Source organism: Pseudonaja textilis, chromosome 12, assembly GCF_049901715.1.
Source record: "Pseudonaja textilis isolate UNSWEBS1 chromosome 12, rPseTex1.2, whole genome shotgun sequence".
NCBI lineage: Eukaryota > Metazoa > Chordata > Lepidosauria > Squamata > Elapidae > Pseudonaja > Pseudonaja textilis.
The window spans coordinates 21,057,765-21,077,344 of record NC_142001.1 but is presented as its reverse complement, the minus strand read 5'-3'; the positions used below and the strand labels follow the sequence as shown (position 1 = coordinate 21,077,344).

The 19,580-nt window shown below is 56.4% G+C and overlaps 2 protein-coding genes across 4 annotated transcripts; one reads left to right on the top strand and one right to left on the bottom strand.

Annotated features, from left to right (window-relative positions):
- Positions 1 to 1,301: 1,301 nt before the first annotated feature.
- SNX12 (sorting nexin 12) lies at positions 1,302 to 4,105 on the bottom strand. Of its 3 annotated transcripts, none has more exons than XM_087941213.1 (4): positions 3,831 to 4,105; positions 3,260 to 3,355; positions 2,973 to 3,097; positions 1,302 to 1,898 (listed from the first exon to the last, which is right to left on the bottom strand). In XM_087941213.1, the coding sequence occupies exons 1-4, from the start codon at positions 3,993 to 3,995 to the stop codon at positions 1,769 to 1,771; spliced, it is 516 nt and encodes a 171-aa protein (XP_087797339.1). In that variant the 5' UTR covers positions 3,996 to 4,105; the 3' UTR covers positions 1,302 to 1,768. The 3 variants fall into 3 exon arrangements, with proteins under 3 accessions (XP_087797339.1, XP_026572453.1, XP_087797340.1); XM_026716668.2 differs by having other exon boundaries at positions 1,302 to 1,840; XM_087941214.1 differs by lacking the exon at positions 3,831 to 4,105 and adding an exon at positions 3,512 to 3,747 and having other exon boundaries at positions 1,302 to 1,840.
- A 2,352-nt stretch (positions 4,106 to 6,457) lies between these two features.
- Positions 6,458 to 16,088, top strand: FOXO4 (forkhead box O4). Its single transcript, XM_087941212.1, is given in 4 exon segments — positions 6,458 to 6,671; positions 6,674 to 6,853; positions 6,856 to 7,061; positions 14,885 to 16,088. Coding segments are annotated over 4 exon segments (1,662 nt in total). The 5' UTR covers positions 6,458 to 6,592; the 3' UTR covers positions 16,082 to 16,088.
- The last annotated feature ends 3,492 nt before the right edge of the window (positions 16,089 to 19,580 follow it).

Sequence of the window (19,580 nt, the reverse complement as noted above, 5' to 3'; positions counted from 1 at the left end):
CCTCAGCCGCCTCCCACCCCCGCACCCCCTTCCGTGCCGCCTGAACGTAACCGAGCGCCCCTTCTTCCTGGCAGGAGGCGGCGCAGACACCTCTGGCTTCACAGTGGCTTTAGTGGGAACAAGCCTGGGATGTTACACCAGCCGGCCAGCCAGCCCAAGACCCCGGGGGCCGACCCGGGAGCCCCCCATTCAAAGGCATCCCTGGACAGCTGCAGCAGCCGGGCAGCTTCAGACTTGTGCACCGAATAAAAGTGGATTTGAAACCCGCAGCAAATGCAGATTTGTCCGGGTGCTGGCAGGCTGCTCCAAACGGGGATGTTTCTATCTTCCTGGCAGCAGTTCTGGAAGGAAGGCTGCTCGCTATCAAGCACTTCTCAATTCATTTTGACGTTTCCCAGCCCTCTCTGCCCTTGACTGGACTTTTATGTGGAGCTGGGAGACCAGAGAGGCCCTTCAAACGGCGTTTAAGCAACATGGGCAAGTTGAGGAACGCTGGGAACATAATCCATACACGGCCTCTCCCTTTCCCCTCCATGTCTCAGTTAACTGCCCACCCTAAACTGTGGAAGGTGCAAAAGAAATAACTTGAATTAAAGCCTTCAGGATATGGACTAATATTCTACCCTTCTCTCCCTGTGGGGGGCAACCCATACAGAATGCTGGGCATTACAGAGGCCCATTCAATGGAGGCAGCTCCTTAGGGGGCAACAGAATACCCACAACCTTCAATAAAACCTCCCTGTTTCATTACACATTAAACACCAGAGAACTTTGCACCACAATCCTGCAAGCACAGAGTTGTGAGCTTAGTCAGAGAGGGATTCTACAAAAGCGGGTCAAGCATCAGGTCGTAGTACAACTTCCAGTTCAAAGGCAAAAAAGGACTTTTAAATCACGCAGGGCTCCAAGCAGCTCCTAGGTGCCTTCAACTAGGAAACGTTCGCCCAGCCTTTTGCTGTAAGTCAGGCTACCGTAACCTGTAATTCTGCACTGTGTGATCTGGAGCGGCCTGCACAGGCGATTGCTGAGAAAGGGTGGGGAGCCTCCTATCTGCTGGGGTGCAGATTTTGCCTGCACTCTTGGGGATCCTCTCCCCCCCACCAGAAATAGTTGGCAAAAGCTCTTCTTTGCTTCACCTGGGAAATCTTTTTGGGCAAGATACCACAAAGCCCCTCCAAACATTTCAACCAGGGAAAGGGGAAGCGGAGTCCCTGCATGGCAACCGCGTGGAATTCCCAGAGGCCTGATCACCAAGAGTGATAAGAGTCCATAAGGCTACCTTCAAAGAAGGGAGAAGGGACTGGAAAGCAGAAACTGGCTTTAATCATTCAGGGCCGAGAGACACTAATATTGACAGAAAGAACAGCTCTGAGCAAGAGAGATTCTGTGCCAAGTTCTGTGCCGGGGACATCTGTCCAGGCAGGAAAACTCCCTACTTCCTTACTCAAAAGCAGAAGGCTCAGATCCCTAGTGTATATTCTTACACGAGTTCCTGGCAAGCTTTACACACCCACCGATAAGTACAGCTATTCATAAATCCTCACCTTTCATGCAGAAACCGAAACCAACAGAATTTGTCAAGGCTGAAAGGGTGGAATGGGATGGCGTGATGGTCAACACTGGAGAAGTAGGGGAGTTCAGAAAGAGAGGGGGGAAAAAGCTGGTTCAGAAGAAAGTGTAAAAATAAATGTCATTTTTGCAGAGAGGAAAAAACAAAATGGAGGAGCCCATTCTCCCCTACTGGCGGACCTTCCCTGGAACGTAATTCCTATCGATAGTTTCTTCTTGCAGGAACATATGTAAGCAGCGCTCGTTCTGTGCCAGCGGGTGTCCAGCGATTCTGCCAGGAGAAACCAGGAAAGGCAGGGGGGTTACATGGTCCAACAGCTACCTGCTGGCTGACATTACACAAGAAAGAAAGATCACAATAGGTACACAACACAATCATGGTCTTGCAGGACTCTAATTGCCATAGTCGCCACTCAGGGGTCTTGGCCCTCGCTCAGTTCTCTTCCCTGGGCTCCATTGGGAAAACCAGTGGAGAAGATGCCAGTTTATATGGGAGGCAGATGACGGGCAGAGCTGCTGGCGGTGGCAGAGGAAGCAGGCTGAGCAACAGCCTATGATTCTTATCCTGGCAGAGGATAGATGTTTTCTGATGGACAAGCACTTCTCAAATAAAACCGGGCACTCTGCCCGTAGCAGGAGATGTCTACCTCCAGCCTTCAAAGCAACATGCAGGATATTCCTCCCTCTCATTTTCCCACAACTGCGTAAGGCAAGATGCAAAGAAGAGGGGAATCTAATCAGTTGGGGATGGACTTGAACCCAGGCCTTGCCTGAACTTATTGCAACTTTTTAAGCCTAAGCATGTTTTGCTCGTTTAACGGAAATTCAGATAGTCCTCGACTTATCACCAAACCCTCAGATACTTATGACCCAGTTTCAAAGGTTGTACAGTCACACCCCCGCTCACGGTCATGCAATTACACAACAGATTCACTCTTACAGCTGTTTGCAGTGTCTCAGACACACAAGGACAATTTGTGATGCTATGTGCTGATTTCTGGTGTTTAGTCCCAGCTTCTGGCAAAAAACGCCCATTGAATAAAATGGGTTTGTTTACTGACCGCTACATTCACTCAATGACCACCACAAAAAAGGTCATAAAATCAGGTACAGTGACTGCTTGATGACTAACCACCATCAATTATGGTTATCAGTTGAGAACTACTTGTACAATTGAACTGAGGTTTCGGACAATGTCTACTAAAACAGATGCATCTAATGTTGGGGTCTCCAAACTTGACCAATGTAAGATGCGGACTTCCAAGCTGGCTGGGGAATTCTGGGAGTTGAGGTGCACAAGTCTTAAAAGTTGCCAAGTTTGGAGAGCCCTCATCCAAAGCACAAAGCCAAAACAAGAACCTCGGCCCTTCTTGCCCAGAGCCGCCCCCCAAGTCAGGCCTTACTTGTTGATGAACTGTTCTAAGCCTTGTCTTCTTTCTTCTATGAAGGACTCCTCAAAGATGCCCTCGTCTCCCCGGAAGGGAAGCTGGCGCTTCAAGGCCTTGCCCGGCAACGGAGGTACTACAATCTGCAGGCCGAGAGTTATCGTTTCAGCGGGGAGGAGAACCGGACGCTTGCCAGGTGGCCCGTTTCCCGTGTGGCCCCTCCAGATGCTCAGCCCCAGAGCAGCCTTCGGGGCAAGGCCCTCCTCCGCCTGGGGACGGCTGCTGTGGCTGCTGCCGGCACTCACCTTGCTGTCCCGCTCCAGCTCGTTCTTCAGCCATTCAAAGTCACTGTATCGCCGCCTGACGCAGGAGTCCTTCAGCTTGAAGATGGGCAGGTTTGTCTGGGCGGAAAGAAGAGAGGATTGAAGGCCCCCCCCGTCCTCCTCCTCCTCCTGGCCTTGCCCCAGAGGCGGCTTCAGGGGGCAGGGGCCCATTTACACCCCCGGAGAAGACCCCCTCCTTCCTGCACATCTCCCCCACCCCAGGCCGCCTCCCACCCTCAGGATCCGGGCAGGGGCTCCCCTGCAGGGCAGCAACGCTCTCCCGGCCGCTTTTTCTATCAGCCAAGGGGCGGACATTCCCCCCGCTGACCCCTTAGTCTTGCACGTGGACCCACAACTCCCCCCTTCACAGAGGCGCCTGGGGGGCTCTGGGCCCCCGCTGAGCAAGAGGAGCCCTTCCTCCCCCCGAAGGGCAGCGGGACGGGCAGGTGTCCTGGCCCGGAGCCCCCCGCCCCGCCAGCCCCCTTGGCAGCCCCGTCCCGGGGGGGGGGTCAGGAGGGGAAGCCCCGCCCCCGCCAAGCCCCGCCCCACGCACTCGCATGCGGAGCTCGTAGCTGGTGTAGCGGGCCCGCCCGACGCCCACGGTCTGCGGGTTGAAGATGTCGATCTCCAGGAAGTTGCTGGGCGGCCCGTAGGCGTCCGTTAGGTCCTGCGGCTTCGAGTTCAGGCGCCGCGTGTCGGCCACCGCCGCGTCGGACATGATGGAGGGACGCGAAGTCGGTCAGAGCCGCCTCAGCGGAACCCGCCCCGCCACCCCCCGCCGCGACTACTCGGCCCCGGCCGCCGCCTCCACCTCCTCAGCGCTGCGGCGCCGCAATGCATAGCGCCGCCCCGGAACCTGCGCGGAAAGGCGCGGCGTCCCTTCCGTCCTGCATAACCGAAGCTGGCTTCCAGGTTTCGGGGCTCGCGACGCGCCAACCCCGCAACGCGCATAAGCTAAAGCCTTTCCTTGCCAGAAAGGGGGGTGCCGATGCGTTATCCATGGCGCGGGGTCCCGGAATTCCGGTCCCCGGAACCTGCATTTAGCATTACCGCCGTGCCCGCACCACGCAGAAGGGACGAAATATCCACGATCCGGGGCTGCCTGTCAGAAGGCCCCCCCGACTGCTGCACCGCAAGGAAATGCCTCTCGCCTCGTAGAGGGGAATGTTCATGGCTTGGGCGCATGCGCCAGATTGCTTCGCCCTGTCCTGTGGAGGCGAGGGGACGCTGGCGCTCTGCAAGAGGCGGGCGGGGGTGAAGCGGGCATAGGCTCAGAAATCAAAATGCCTTCAAATGCATATTGTGGGGGTTCATCGGATTGCAAACTTACAAAGGATCTTACAGGTTGCGGGTGGGGATGTTTATTCCCCTTCCCATTCTAATCCTGCTCTTCCTTCTCCTGGTATTTCAACGCATTTCCTTCTTCAAAGCAGAGCCCAAGCAGACCCTGGCACAGTAATCACAGCAGCAGCAGCAGCACCAGCCAAGTACTTGAAAGCAAAATGCAGGTGAAAAATGCTGCAGCCAGAATGGGAAGAAGGGGACACCAACAAACAAGCCACCAGCCAGTTCCTACAGCAGGTGTCAGCAAAGCGCAAGAACCGACGAGGTGAAGGTGAACTGCTGGATCAAAGCTGCCTTTCCCCTTCCAAATGGGCTGGGCTGCAACTCCCAGAATTTCCAGCCAGGATTCAGGGATTTTTACAGCAGACGGGCTCCCAGGGATGACCTTATATATTGCTCCCATTCCCCACCCCCCAACTGGGGACACAAATTCCACAGAGGTAGAATTTCTCACAATCTTCCTGCTTTTAACTTCAGGAGGTGGGTCTTTGGACTGGGCATAGAGGTGGCCTGAAGGCAGGGAGCAAGTATGCCGTCCCTGTGGGTTTTCTCTTGACCTTGGAGAGCGACACCTGACTCTGCGATTGTTCAGTTTGTAGCTTAAATGTGTGTCATTGCTCAAAAGCAACGGTGAAAGTGAGGATCCAGAGATGCCCTTTCCCTTCCATTATTGCTTATGATCAGGAGTGCCCATGATGGTGGATTGAGAGCACCAACATGCATTAAAAACAGGTGGAGCTTGGATTGCACCCTGATGGCCACATCTAGACAGCTCTCACAGTACCTGCAGCTTTTCCACCCCCCACCCCCCACCATGCTGGATTGGCCACTTTTAACTTTTGGTTAGTATTCTTGTGAAAACCCAGTTTTCCTGGGTATCTTATGATTCAATCTATCCGGTGAACCCAGAGTATATGTTAATAATCAGGTTAACTATTGTGCATATTAAGACATTAGTTAGTCCAGTCTGGGGTGGTGGTGGTGGCATGGCTTGGGTCCCATAGCCTGTCAAAAGGAAAATGCATGATGTAAGGGAGTGAACATTTCACATCGCCTGCTAGAACGTCCCGTGATTAAAGGACTTCCTTCAACTGGAACGTCCAGCGGTTCATGACGCGCTAAGCTGTAAAGCACATGGGATGGATTTATGCACCACAGAAGGTGCCAAAAGTGGTTTACACCACATCCGCCTGACCTCTCTGCCTCCCTGCATCTTGGGAGACTGCTGTAGCTTTGCCAAATGGGGTGAAGCCGATTTCTCCTCCTTGCCTAAAGATTGTAAAACGCACGAGCAATATTTCCAGTGCTAACCCCCCCAAGAGACCCCATCCCCATTTGCAGCGGGTCCAAACCCGCTGAAAGTGCAGCGCAAGAGGTCACAGCCAAGAGGCGGGAAGGAGGGGGGCGGAAGCTTGGAACAGCCAGCAGGGGGCGGAAGGAGCGTCTTCTCGGCACGGCGGGCTTGTTTTGACGGGCGCGGATTGGCCGCCTGCTTTATGTAAGGGCCCCAAGAAAGAAAAGAAGGGGCCTGCGGGCCGCGAGGCCTTCTGGGAGGTGTAGTTGCAGAAGCGCGTCTTCTCCGGGGTGTGGGGTGCCTCTCTTTGCCCGAGCGCCCGTCCGCTCGCTTTGCCTGACGGGAAAGCGAGTCCCTGGCGGCGCGCAGAGGCGCGGCGCACGCGCGGAGGGGCGCCTGCCTGCCTGCCTCCCCTGTGGTAAACAGAGTGCCGCCGAGGCGGCGGGCTGCTCTCGTGGCTCCGCGTCGCTCGGCTCAGGAACGGCCAGGCCGAGGCGGGAAGCGGGCGGGCGGGCGGGCGAGCGAGCGCGCGCAAGCAGCGAGGCCGCCGGGAGTGGCTCGCGGCGTCGGTCCCGGAGTTCCGCGGGCGCTTCCCCGCCGGGCGTCCCGGCCTGAGGCGCTGATGTGGCGGCGGCGGCGCTGAGGGCGGCGAGAGAGGCGGCGGCGGCGGCGCCATCATGGCGGAACCGGCCGGGAGCCCCCAGGCGGCCGAGTCCTCCTCCCCCTCCTCGTCCTCGCTGGCCGCGCTGGACCCGGAGTTCCCCCGCAGAGCCGGCGGCGCTCCTGCACTTGGCCGCTGCCCCGGCCCGAGCTGGTGGCCGTGGTCGAGCCGGAGCCCGGGGACGCGGCGGCCAGCCCCGAGGAGCCCGGCGGCGGCGGGGAGGCCTCCGGGGGAGCGTCGGGGGCGGCGGCGGGGTCGGTGCCGGGGGGCGCCGGGGGCCGCGCAAGGGCGGCGGCGGCGGCGCGGGGTCGGGCGGGGCGCGGCGCAACGCCTGGGGCAGCCAGTCCTACGCCGACCTGATCAGCCAGGCCATCCAGAGCGCGCCCGACAAGCGGCTGACCCTGGCGCAGATCTACGAGTGGATGGTCCGCTCCGTGCCCTACTTCCGCGACAAGGGCGACAGCAACAGCTCCGCCGGCTGGAAGGTGAGCCCCCGCCCCCCGCCCCCCGAATCCTTCGGCAGCTGCGACGGCCCTGCGAGAGAGGCCGCCCGGGGTTGGCAGGGATGCCCGGCTCGGCCTGCAGCCTGGGCCGCTTTAAGCCTGGAGCTTTGCTGGCTGGGGAGTCCTGGGAATGGAAGCCCTCCCGGGTGAAAGCGGCCCAGGTTGCAGGCCCCCGGAGCCCTGCAGGAGAGCGGCCTCCCTTTGGCTGGCGGTGTTTCCAGGCTGGGTTGCAGGGCTGCTGCCTTTTGGAAAAAAAGCTGGAATGAACGAGGCCTTGGCTTCCAGCCCTCGCAGCCTTTCCCCACTTCATCAACTTGGCAGAAGGCTCTCCTGAAACCTGAAAGTTAGCCTCTTGTTTCAAACACACACACACACACACACACACGCACGCACGCACACACACACACACACACACACACACACACACACACACACGCACACTCCTATATGATAAAAATACTGCATTGCCAACCTAACACGTTTCTTCCCCCCCTGTGGAATCATTGCAATAGGAATGGAAGGCAGTAAATTACACACTTTTTCCAACTCTTTTTGACAGGGCAAAAAGAAAAGCCTCAGGAATTCTGGTAAATTCTAAAAATGGGCAGGGATGGTCTGATGTTTTGAGGGTGGGTTGTTGTGTTTTTTTTTTGGCAGGTGCATTGTGGAAATTCTGGCATTGTTTCATCAGAAAGCAGCTTTTGGTGCCAGCTTGCAAACCTGTTGCATTGTATAGAAAACAGCTCTGGAAGGCAGGGTTGGAAGACGGGTGGTTCAGCACTGGCTGTTCTCTGCGTGCCGCCACATATTTGGAAACTGGCAGCCCGTCTTTGGGCTGATGTGCAGCAGTCCCTCATTTGTTAGCTGTCCAAGGAACACGGGTTTAGTTCCTAGAGCTTTGGGATAAAGTGCTGTTCTAAGAGCGGGACATTTCTGAGCATGTGCAGAATGCCAGCTTCAGGAAACCACCTGCTTCCTGGATCCTGCCTTTAGACAAGGTGGGGTTGCCGGTCTCTATAGATTGGCCTGCATGGTGGCTTTGCCATCTCGGAGGGTTCCTGGTGCGAAGGGTTTTAAGTCTTCTTCCATCCTGCCAGGTAGGGCAACTGCTTCCTTTCTAATTAGGGAGGGCAGGTGGAGAGGAAACCCAAGGAGCCCAGCGACAGATTGGCCCCTTTTTGCTGAGCGCCTGGGTAGCTGTTTGGCCTTGAGCTCCTTTACAGCTGACACGCTGGAACTCTTTAATCTTCACCCTTGTACGAGTTTCAGCCCAGGTTGAAAGGACGGTGGATTCAACGCCATGGGTCCTGGCAGTGTTGACTCCCGCAGGGTGTCTCTGGGCAGAGAGGCCTGGGATTGGCTCTCCCCACTCTGCCCCGATGGTTGTCATGGCCCAGATAGCCTGAAGTGCTACTGCAAGGGCAAAGCAGTGTGGGGAGGTTCCCCCGATCAGCCGGTAAGAGGACGGCTTCCGTGGCTGGAAATCAGAAGGGGAGGGCAAGGAAGCTGCTTCCTGCAGGCCTCGAGAAAGGCCCCGAAATGCCTGCAGGCTCCTTCTCCCTCTGTGTCTCCTTTCTCCCCAGTCTCTGAAAAAGTAGATTTAAGGTGTGTGTGTCTCTGTGTGTGTGCGATTCTAGATTTGGGAAGAGATTTACAGCTTTGTTCCACTTTGTCTACTGAATGTCCAGTCATGTTAGACAGACAGTCTGGATATAACAGCCGCCTGGCTTGATTTGCCGTGAAGATGCCTTAAATCCTGGCGTCCGTGTTCAGGACGGATCCAGAGCAGCCATCAAAGGGTGGACTTTGGGAAGCTGTGCAGCAGATGATTCCCCCCCCCCCCAATGTTGTGCTCTTTCCTCTTGAGCTTGACCCCGCAGTTCAGTTTGTTTCAGCACTTCCAAGAAAAGCCACTCCCTGCCCCCTTTGTAAATGTTCTCAGCTGTTTCTTGGAAAGGCGGGAGTCCAGTCTAGGACTCTCGGCCAGGGTCCCACAACTTTCTCAGTCACACGCACCAGCTCTTTGTCACCCAGCTGTGCCGATGCTTAATATAAATATCTCCTTCATAGCGGGCATGCCGAGGCCTCCTCCTCTGAGCCCAGAGCGGACACGAAAACCCCCCTCTCCCTCCCTCCCTCCCTCCCTCTCTCTTTTTAAAAAGGGCTCTTTTCAACACGACTCTCGTCTTCCTTTGAAAAACTGGCCGTGCCAGCCATAGAGGCAGTTGACTCCTTTGGCAGCCGCCTACCTGTGTTCAGTGCCAGAATAGTGCCAGATGTGTGTGAATTACCCACTTTCTTCCAAGTGTGTATATGGTGGAAATTGGTTTGGGCTGGAAATGCGTGTCTTTGGGAATACAGGGAGAAGCTGAGGACAAAGCCTCGGTTTAGGGGAGGGTCCCCGTTTGTGCCTGTTGCTCACAGGGGTTTCCTGTGGACGGAGCCAGCCGCCTTTGCTGCTCTGGAATGCAGAGATTTTTGAGGGAAGCCCTTTCGGTGTGAACAGATTTCAAGCTCCGGGTGGCTCAGCCTCTTATTTTAGGGGCGTGAATATGCTGAATCAGGGAAGTTCAATAACGACGGGCAATTATCAAACCGTCCCTTTTTATTACAGAGTTTGGCTACATTTTGTCCCGTACAGTATCACGCCATTTAAAAAGGGGTCTTTTCTGAGGGGCAGATGGAGGAAGCCCTGGATGTGGAACCCCGTGGGGGGCTCCTCCCACCCTGATTGCAAGGCGAGAAAGAGGGGTGTCTGGATGCCTGCACTTCTTGTCAGATGAAGATCTGCTCTAAGGCTTCAACGCTCCTTTTCGGCCTCTTTGGGGGAAGCCTGTAGGTTGCTGGTGGCTTTGAGTGCTTGGGAATGGGCTTGATGGGGGACACAGAATTTAAGGGTGAACTGAGTTAAAAGGAGATTATTCAGATGATGCAGAACAGGGTAGTTGTGTCTCCTTAGTTAACTTTTTTTTTTTTACATTTTCCCCTTACAGCACCCTTAAGGCTCAGGAGGGAGAAAGGGTGCATTTCTATGCCCTTCCCCGCCCCCCCCAATTTGCTTTTGGGATGAGCGTGGATACTCTCCATCCTTCCGTTTACAGTGAATTTCCCATGCTTTATTGAATTCCGAGAAGGCGTGGTGCCTTAGGAAAGCACTAATAGGGAGACCTGACTTTTTATTTATTTTTTCTTTAGAAAACTGTAAGTTTCTACAGTCTTAATATAAGTATGCTGAGTACAATGGCCAGGTCCATATAGCTCCCTAAGCTTCATTTGAACAAGCTGTGTTCTGTCATGGCTTGAGTTGATGTGTGAATGCAGCCAGCAATATATCCGTGCACTGATTTCAGGTGTCTGACGGCTGCTGAGGTATCATCGGTTACTGGTTTGAGGAGGAGGAGGAGGAGGAGGTGGTGGGTGGGGGAGGGGGGATTGGACAAACGAGGAAACAAACAGAGGTTCTTCAACTTGGGGGTGTTTCAGGGCAGTTAATGCTAGAGAACGCCGAGAGGATATTATCAACCAATGTTTCCTGGCTGAAAGAGTAGATTAAAAAAAAACAGGGTGTGCTTAACTGAATCAGAATAGGACAAACATGCCCCACCCCAAAGCCAGTCGGGTTCAGAGTCCCAGCAGGCACTTTCCCACTCCCTCCTCCTGCAGCGCTCTGCTCCTGGTAACCCGAGTGGAATTACCTTCCTGCAGCCGGGTTCCTCCGAAGGAGCCTGTGCAGAGAGAGGCAGGTTGGAGCTGCATCTCCCCCCAGCGGCTTCACCGGGATCCTGAAGCTGGCAAGAATCTTAACCCTCACCGGCCACTAGAAAATGCCGCTCAGTTGGGTGCCTGTGAGCTTCATGTAATCTGCCAGCTGAGCTGGATCTCTGGCTTTGCTGATATCATTCCCTGCTTCCGCACCACAAGATCCTCTTGCTTCACACGCACGGGAAACATCCAGGTTTCTGCTGGGCTTTGTAATTTCACAAATAGGCCTTTTGAAGCCTTACAACATCGTGTTTTCCCCCAGTCGCCCAGAATGCGACTAGAAATTGACACCTTGCTTTGTACAGCTAAGTCCTACTGTGTGTACCCTCTCCTCCTGATTTAAGAGTTGGAGGAAACCTGCTTCCTCTCCCAGTCAATCCTACAAGGTAGGCCGCCCGAAGAAACAGGTGCCACGTAGTCCTAAAATAATAATAATAATAATAATAATAATAATAATAATAATGACAATGACTGTAATGACAGAATCTTGTATGCCTGAATGTGCTTCCGTTCCTCCTTTCTTTATTTTCCTGTGATTTTGGGATTTTCCCCCCTAATTCACGTTAAGATGAAGGAGGGAGGATGTTGAGCAAGGATCTGCTTACAACCTCCTCCTGGCTTTGAACAACCACAGTCTTTGTGGGGTGGCCAGGAGGAAGTTGCAAGTCCCCAGCAGCTCCCTGGCAGGTTGGCAAGCAGGTAAGCCTTGGCTGCTGTGGGGGAAGAGGATGCGTGAGAGCTTGGCACAGCACAAGGGCAGCAGGGGGCGCCTAAGGGCGGGTGAGGGGCTGGCAATGTGCCAGTGCCCAGAGGGGCTTGGTTGCCAGGCACAAGAGATTTACCTGGGCAAGTTGCAGCCTTCTCTGCATGCTTTCCCATTGACTTTGCTTGTTGGAACCAGCTGGGAAGCTGCCAGTGGTGACCGTGTGACCTTGGGATGTTACCACTGTCCTTAAGCTTGAACCGAGTGCCCCCAGATTGTGACCGATGTGTGTCTGTGAAGGTGCTGGGTCGGCCAGACCCTCAAGGACCAGTTGTAAGTACCCCTTGTTCAGTGCTGTCCTAACTTTGGCCACTCAACAAGTGGTTGTTATCCAAGGACTACCTGTAAATCGATATCCCCAAATCTCACCTGCGGGGATCAACTGAAATACTCCACTGAGGTGAGGAATTTCCATATAAAATTACCCGAGGGACGTGGTTAGGGAAAAATTGTTTTCTGTTTGGTTGAAGAACCCGGGGCAGTCGGTGCGGCTGTGATGGCCCGAGTTGTGCAGTGTGTCAAGCCGACCACTAGATCCTGGTCTCTGGTTTCTGCAGTCAGCACGCTCTTCCTCGGCTCGGTTGACTTGAACTTTTCCAGCTCCGTTACAGAGGGCAGATTCCTTCCTTGGCAGACGCTCCTGTAGGAGCTGGCAATTCGATACAGGAGGTGCTTCTCCTTCCTCCCAGGAATGTCTCTGAGTGTTTGGCACATCAAACCATCATTTCCTGTCTGTCCTGGTGAGGACAGTTTGCCCCAGCCGGCTGCCAAACGGTTGTAGGTTTGGAAGCTCCTGAATGACCTGTTGCCACTCAGCCCTTTTAAGATCCATTTGAGGACCGGCCGGAGTATCAAAACAGGGTTTGCTCGAGGTGAAGAGCTGCTTTTTAGAGAGATAATTGGTGCTGCTTTTCCGCCCCTCGATACCCTGAAGTAGAATGATGGTTCCCCAAACCGTCTTCCAAGATAGCACGTCCTCCGATCATCGGGAATAAGAAGCCCACATCAGGAAACGGGGGAGTGCAGGAGATGCGTCTGTGCTGGGAAGCAACAGAAGCGCAAAAGGTCTCCGCCGCTTTCTTTTCAAGCGATCTCTTTCCCCCGTGAAATCACACAGCATAGAATGCAGGGAACCAGCTTGTAACCGGCTTGTAATCCTGAACTTGCTTTAAAACAGACATTAGTTTATTCACGGCTCACCAAGTTTCTGTTCTCCTTTTTCTCAGGAAAGGAATTAAGGTTTGTTGAAGTATGGGTCAAACATTTTGCCATGAATGTGCAATCAGATTATTTAGTGATTGGAACCTGGACCTTTTTAGAACCACCTGGGCTGGATTCACCCATCCATCAAGCTTGTTTCTGTGACCTTTTGTTTTTGTTGTAAAGTCACAATTGATCAGGTTCATAAAAGATGCTCAGCCAACAGCAAACCAGAGCACAGCGGTTCCCCTCGCCCTCTATCCTAAGCTATTTTGCTTTGCCGTAACTCCTGGCTGTTCTCTGGGGGCCGATTCCCCCCCCCAACTGTTTGGCTCAGCTTTACAACGTTTGTTTCCTTGTACCCCACTGAGATTTTGGATCAAGACAGGTGGCTTTGGCGTAAGGGGGCCTCCTGCCGTGAGAGGGGACAGCCGACACTTCCTCTGCCTGGGCTCTTCCTTCACTTCAGGCTGACTTTGGGGCCGTCGGCCTGAGGCTCGCAGTCCCAGAGCAGCTCTTGACGCAAAACTGAGCACACTGCGGTTCTGGCAGACGAGCCTCTTCCCCAGAAGCGAAACCTGACTAGTATCCTTAGGAAGTTACACGCTGTTCCCCACCTCTGCTCTCAAGCCGCTCTGTCGCTGGGCCAGAATCTGCCACTTACGCAACTGGGTGGCATCCATCATGCCTTTGGGGGAGGAGGGGGGGGGGGGAGGGGGCTGTGGCTGACAGGCTGCTTTGCTGGCTCCTGTGGGATGGAGCTCTGAAGCCATGCGCAGCCCTGAAAACCCCCACGCGGGGAGTAAGGATCCTGTCCTAAATCAAGAACAGCCGGGGAAGAAGGAGCTGTGGGTTTTGTTCGCCCCGTCCCAAGGATTGGAGGGAAGGAGGTCTGGGAGCCAAAGAATTCTTGGCTGGAATTTGAAAACAGCTTTGTGGCTCGGGATCCGTGAACTTCTGGCTCTGCAACTGGTGGCCAGTTGGCAAGGCGGCTTGCGCTGTCCCGGCCAACAAAACAGCGAGTAAGGCTGGTTCGGGGGGCCGAGCCAAGGCTCGGGGTTCTAGGTAGGCGTAGCCCAGGGCCCTAAGCCAGACCTGTGCCTGCTCCATGCCGCTCGGGTGCGTAACAGAGACCTGGTCATTTGTGTCATTGGCTGGTGGGGTTTGGGTCGAGGCCGCCCAGTTTGCTATTTGCTCTCCCGTTCTCTGCACACACCTGGCCTGGAGGCGGATGAATGGCCCTTCAGAAGGAACCACACTGGCTCTGTTCATAGGCAGGGCCTCCTTGTTTGCTTTGGCCTTGATGCGCCCTACACATTCGGCACGCTGCTGCTGCTGCTGCTGCCGCTTCCTGGACTAGTGCTTGGTGCTGGGTTTGAACCCAGTTGAGGAAAAGCCAGCAGGGGAATGATGTGGCAGGATTCTTGCCCTTCTCGGGGCAGCTAGCATGGCAGATGTCCCGATCCCTGCGCTCTGCAGGAAGAGAGAAAAGGGCCAAGGGGAAAGAAAAGCGGGCGGAAGGAGGCAAATGGACACGGCGCAAGGAAACTGGGGCGGGTGGCTCGTTGGCCTGCCTTGCCTTGTTGCCCAGACACCCCCCCACCCCCCAGGACGGTCATGTGATAAATCTTGATGGATCGTGCTATTTGCATTTGATGCCGAGTTCCCTGCCGTAACGTTTTATTATTTAAAGTATTGGAAAAAGAGAGAGACGGACGTCAATATTACAAGATGATGCTTATGTAAGAGAGAAATAGGGGGAGGATGCTTGGCAAGGCTTTCCATAAAGGTTGGATCTTGGCTTCAGCACGTGCTTAGCAACCTCCTCTTCCGTCGCCTCAACTATCTTGTATCACCTGGTCGGTATTTTGACTCTGATTTAAAGATCTGACAAACCTAAAATCCACAGGCTGCTACCTGGGGTGGGAGGTGGGAGCAGCCCGACAGGTGCCCCAACGGCTGCAGGTGTGGTGGGGGCTGCAGCTGCCCCCGGAAGCTCTTCCTGGGGCTGGGGGCTCCGGGTTGTCCGGTGGGGTCTCTGGGCTTGATCTCACCATTGTCCTCCCTGCTTTGTTTCCAGAACTCCATCCGGCACAACCTCTCCCTGCACAACAAGTTTATCAAAGTGCACAATGAGGCCACTGGGAAGAGCTCCTGGTGGATGCTCAATCCAGAAGGCGGCAAAAGTGGGAAAGCCCCGCGGAGAAGAGCCGCCTCCATGGACAACAGCAGCAAACTGGCCAAACTCCACGGGAAAACGCACAGGAAGAAGCCGGCCGTGGCGGCCGCTCCTGAACCGACGGCGGGGGACAGCCCGGTCTCCCAGTTCCCCAAGTGGCCGGGCAGCCCTTCCTCCCGCAGCAACGAGGACTCCGAGGTGTGGACCAGCATCCGGCCTCGGAGCAGTTCGAATGCCAGCAGTGTGGGCCTCTCCTCGGTGCTGGCCGAGCAGGACGACCTGGCCGACGAGGACCTTCTCCCCGGCCTGGTTTTCTCCAGCGCCTCCAGCAACGTGCCTCCCACCGTGACGGAGGAGCTGGAGCTCATCGACGGCCTGAACCTGATGTCGGCCAGCCCCTCCTCCTTGCTGGCCGCCCAGCAGCCGGGCTCCAGCGGGCGGAGCCGAGGAGCCCCCTTCCCCTTGCGAGCCCCCAGCTCTGCCGCTCAGGCCTCGGGCTCGTTCGGCAGCTCCCTCTTCAGCCCCCTGGATCACCTGCTGCCTGGCTCCGCCGGCCATTTCTCCCAGTCGCTGGAGGAGCTGCTGACGGCCAACTCGCCGCCCGTCAGCGATGTGATGATGACCCAGGTAGACCCGATTCTCCCGCAGAGCGGCAGCCGGGTGAGCAGCCAGAGCTACCTGCTCCTGGGGGACCAGCCCTCCAAGGCCAAGAGGGGCCTGGGGAGCCTGCTCAGGAAGCCCCTGGAGCAGCCGCTGGGCTCCGTGGGGGCCACCGCTCTGCCCTCTGCCTTCACCCTGCCGGCAGCGGCCTCTTCGCAGGGCCTGCCCGCTCTGAAGAGCCCGGGCTCCGCTCCGTCGGCCCAGCTGCCCGCTGCTCTGCCTACCCCTTTCCCGGCCTTCGACGGGAATGTGGATAAGCTGCCCAACGACCTGGATGTGGATATGTACATGGAGGACCTTCAGTGCGATGTGGACTACATCATCAGCACCGACCTCATGGACGGAGAAGGGCTGGATTTCAACTTTGAGCCCCTGCCGCCCGCCCCCAGCTACCCGAGCACGTCGCAGGCCTCCAATCACAGTTGGGTCCCCAGCTAACTTCGTATGGACAAAGGTAGGCAGCCTCTGGCCCTGGACTGCTGCAGGCCGCTCCCCCCCCCCATCCCCCAAGACACAGCCGGCCCTTTGGCCCTGCGGAGGGATCCCTGCCCCCTCCCCGCCTTCCCAGCGTTTGTGGGTTCAGGAAATGCAGGAATGGGGCAGAGGCCCTCGAGAAGGAGGAGGGGGAGGACTGGGGGGTCCTTGGGGGCTCCCTGACCTGGGCGGTTTGCTTGCAGGCGTTTCATGACTCAACTAGGGAACGTCATCAGTGCTAGAAGAGAGTGGGGTTTACTGGAGGGGAGAGGGGATGAAAGGGAAAACGGTGGGCGCTCTCCTGGCTTCTACGTGCGTTGGGAGAAAACGCCCTGGGCCACCCCAAGCGCTCCTCCCAATAGGAAGCACAGCCCCCGGGAGAAAGTGGACAGTGGGAGAGGGCCTGGCCTTGGTTGGACAAGCCCCGCCCTTGCTTGGTTGGGTCCCGAGTCAGCCACGGGGGGCGGGGGGGTCTTTAAAACGATACTAAAACGTTTCCTCCTTATTTGAAGACAAAGGGCGGATTGGTGGCCACCAGGTGGCCATTTAGGGGCGAGCAGCTCTAAGCCTGCCTTGCGCAGAGGCTCCTGGGCCGGGCGATGGCTCCCTGCCCCTAAGGCTTCTTTGTCGTGGGGGCTCTTGGCCTCTGGGTGCCTGTCGGAGCCTTTGGAAGGCGGCTCCTGTGCACGGGGGCGAGGAGGACTGACTGGGCAGCGGGTGGGGGGTGGATAGCCTCCCCTTTCCTCTTCCCCTTCCCCTTCCCCGTCCTTGGTTGCCTCCTAAGCACTAAAGAGAACTGGGCCTTTTTCCCCCCCCCCTCCCCCCCCCAGTGCCCTTCTGCTTCAGGAGCTTTTCACGCCCAGAAGCGTCTGGAAGGCCGGGAGCTCTTGGTGCCCGCCGGGGCCTCGCCAGGGGGATCCTGCCCAGTGCCACATCCTTTCATGAATCCAGCCTACGCCCTTCTGCCAGCAGGAGCCTCGCGGTGCTTCGCCACGGCCAGACCCTCCCTGTCCCGGAGAAGAGGCCTTCGCAAACGGACGACGGGCCTGGACTCACCAGCCGATTTCTGCCTCGCCCGTCCCTGGACTCGGTACACCGCGCCTCCGTGGACCGGAAGTGGAGCAGCCGCCCTCGGGGGGGTGGGGGCTGCTTGAGCAGAAGAGGAGTCCGGCCCTTGGGAGCTGCAGGTGGGGGCGCAAGGAGACCCGGACAGTCCTGGCCCAGAGGCCCTTCTGGAGAGGCCAGCCTGCCCTCCTCGCCTGGCCTCTGGAGGGCCCCACCTGGGCCTGGTCAGGGCAGGGGCTGCCCTCAGGCAAGCAAGCAGGTGCTCGAAGCCATGGCTGAGAAACCAAAGCGCCTTCCCTGGGTTCGTCCCTGGGCTGCGGTAGAGAAACCGGAGACCCGGACCGGCCTTAACCAAAGCCCTGATCAGTGTCGGATTATTATTTCTTTTTCTTCTCCTTCTCCTTCTTCTATTTCTTCTTTTATTTCTCCTCCTCCTCCTCCTCCTCCTCCTCCTCCTCCTCCTCCTCCTCCTATTTCTTCTATTTCTTCTCCTCCTCCTCCTCCTCCTCCTCCTCCTCCTCCTCCTTCTCCTCTTTCTTCTATTTCTCCTTCTCCTCCTTCTCCTCCTATTTCTTCTTTTATTTCTCCTCCTCCTCCTCCTCCTCCTCCTCCTCCTCTTTCTTCTATTTCTCCTTCTCCTATTTCTTCTTTTATTTCTCCTCCTCCTCCTCCTCCTCCTCCTCCTCCTCCTCCTCCTCCTCCTCCTCCTCCTCCTTTCTTCTATTTCTCCTTCTCCTCCTTCTCTTCCTCCTCCTCCTATTTCTTCTTTTCTCCTCCTCCTCCTCCTCCTCCTCCTCCTCCTCCTCCTCCTCCTCCTCCTCCTCCTCCTCCTCCTGTTTCTTCTATTTCTCCTCCTCCTCCTTCTATTTCTTCTTCTATTTTTCCTCCTCCTCCTTCTGTTTCTTCTATTTCTCCTCCTCCTTCTCTTTCTCCTCCTCCTCCTTCTGTTTCTATTCCTCCTCCTCCTCCTCCTCCTCCTCCTCCTCCTTCTTCCTATTTCTCCTTCTCCTCCTCCTCCTCCTCCTATTTCTTCTTTCTCCTCCTCCTCCTCCTCCTCTCCTCCTCCCTCCTCCTCCTCCTCCTCCTCCTCCTCCTCCTCCTCCTCCTCCTCCTCCCTCCTCCTCCTCCTCCTCCTTCTTTCTTCTATTTCTCCTCCTCCCCCTCCTCCTTTTTTTCCTAACCTGGAAGGGCATTTTATACAGACTTGGACTGTTTTGGTGGCGTTTTTCTACCTTTCCCTCCCTCGTTTGGACGAGGCTTTTTGTGGCCGCCTCGGCCTCCTCCTCCTACACGTCTCTGTCTCCAGTGCCTTCTCTCCCCTCCCTGGGCCTGTCAGCAGCTGCGCTCCCCCCCAGCTGTCTCCGGCACAGGGGGCAGCTTCAGGTGGGGGTGGGGGGTGGGGGGCGCCAGGCCAGCCTTGTTCTTTGGGATTGGGGCAGACGAGGGGGCTGTAGATAAAAGGCCTGTAAAGTTAGCAGCAGATTAACTAGAAGCTTTCATTAAACAAAAAATGGGGAAGGGGGGAGAAAATCCTGTATATTTTAACGGAAAATCCTATGAAATGATTGGCTCAAAGTAAAGGACATTTTCTTTCAGCTTTGGTACCAGAGAGAACACTAACGGGGGCAATGCCAGGAGCTGAGCTGAGGAATGGATGGAGGGGGGGGGGCAAGGGGGAGGGTTTAGCTAAGGCTGAAAGAGCCCCCTTCTCTGAGGAAGGGGGAGTCCGCCCCCCCTGGAAACACAAGCCCCCCCCCAGCCTCTTGGATCCCTGGCTGGAGTTTTGGGTGCTCCAAGCCTTGAGGTCGGAAGGTCGCAGCCGCCCCCTTGGGTGAGGGGGAGCCCTTGACCTCTCGGTGCAGGAGGGCCCTGCGGGAGAGGACGGGTGGGGGTGGGGGTGGGGTGGGGGCTCTGCTTAGGGTTGGCTTGGCTGCATAGCCTGCCTGGCCCTACGCAGAGTGTTGTGCGTTGCCCTTGGCGTCCAGCCGGTTCTCAGGTGGTCCGGCCTCCCCTGAAAAGGCCCCCAGGAGGGAGGGTGGCAGGAACAAAGAGCCCCAGAGGCTATTCCCCCCCAGGATTATTACCCCTCCCTCCCTCCCTCCCTCGCGAGGGGCGGTGGGCCCTGGCCGTGCTTGGGGGTCTCCCCGCAGGGCTGAAAGGGAGGAGAAGGTGGGGTCCAGTCTAACCTTCCAGCTCCTCCAGCGAGGCGGCTTCTCTTCCTTCTCTCCCCAAAATGCTTCCCAGGAGTCAACGGGACATCCGCCCTGGGGTTCCTCCTCGGAAACATTCCCGCTTCTCTCTCAGTTCTGAAGAAACTTCTTGGATGAGAAGCAAGACGTTTTTCAAGGAAAAAAACAGGGGGTCCCCTTGCCTTTTGGGGAGGTGGGGGAAGCCCCCC

Excerpts from the sequence above, each read along its gene's own strand:
- SNX12 (XM_087941213.1), bottom strand. The coding sequence starts at position 3,995 with ATGTCCGACGCGGCGGTGGCCGACACGCGGCGCCTGAACTCGAAGCCG. Across the intron at positions 3,356-3,830 it reads GCTACGAGCTCCGCATGCGA|ACAAACCTGCCCATCTTCAA; the intron begins GTGCGTGGGGCG and ends CTTTCCGCCCAG. Across the intron at positions 3,098-3,259 it reads AGCTGGAGCGGGACAGCAAG|ATTGTAGTACCTCCGTTGCC; the intron begins GTGAGTGCCGGC and ends CTCGGCCTGCAG.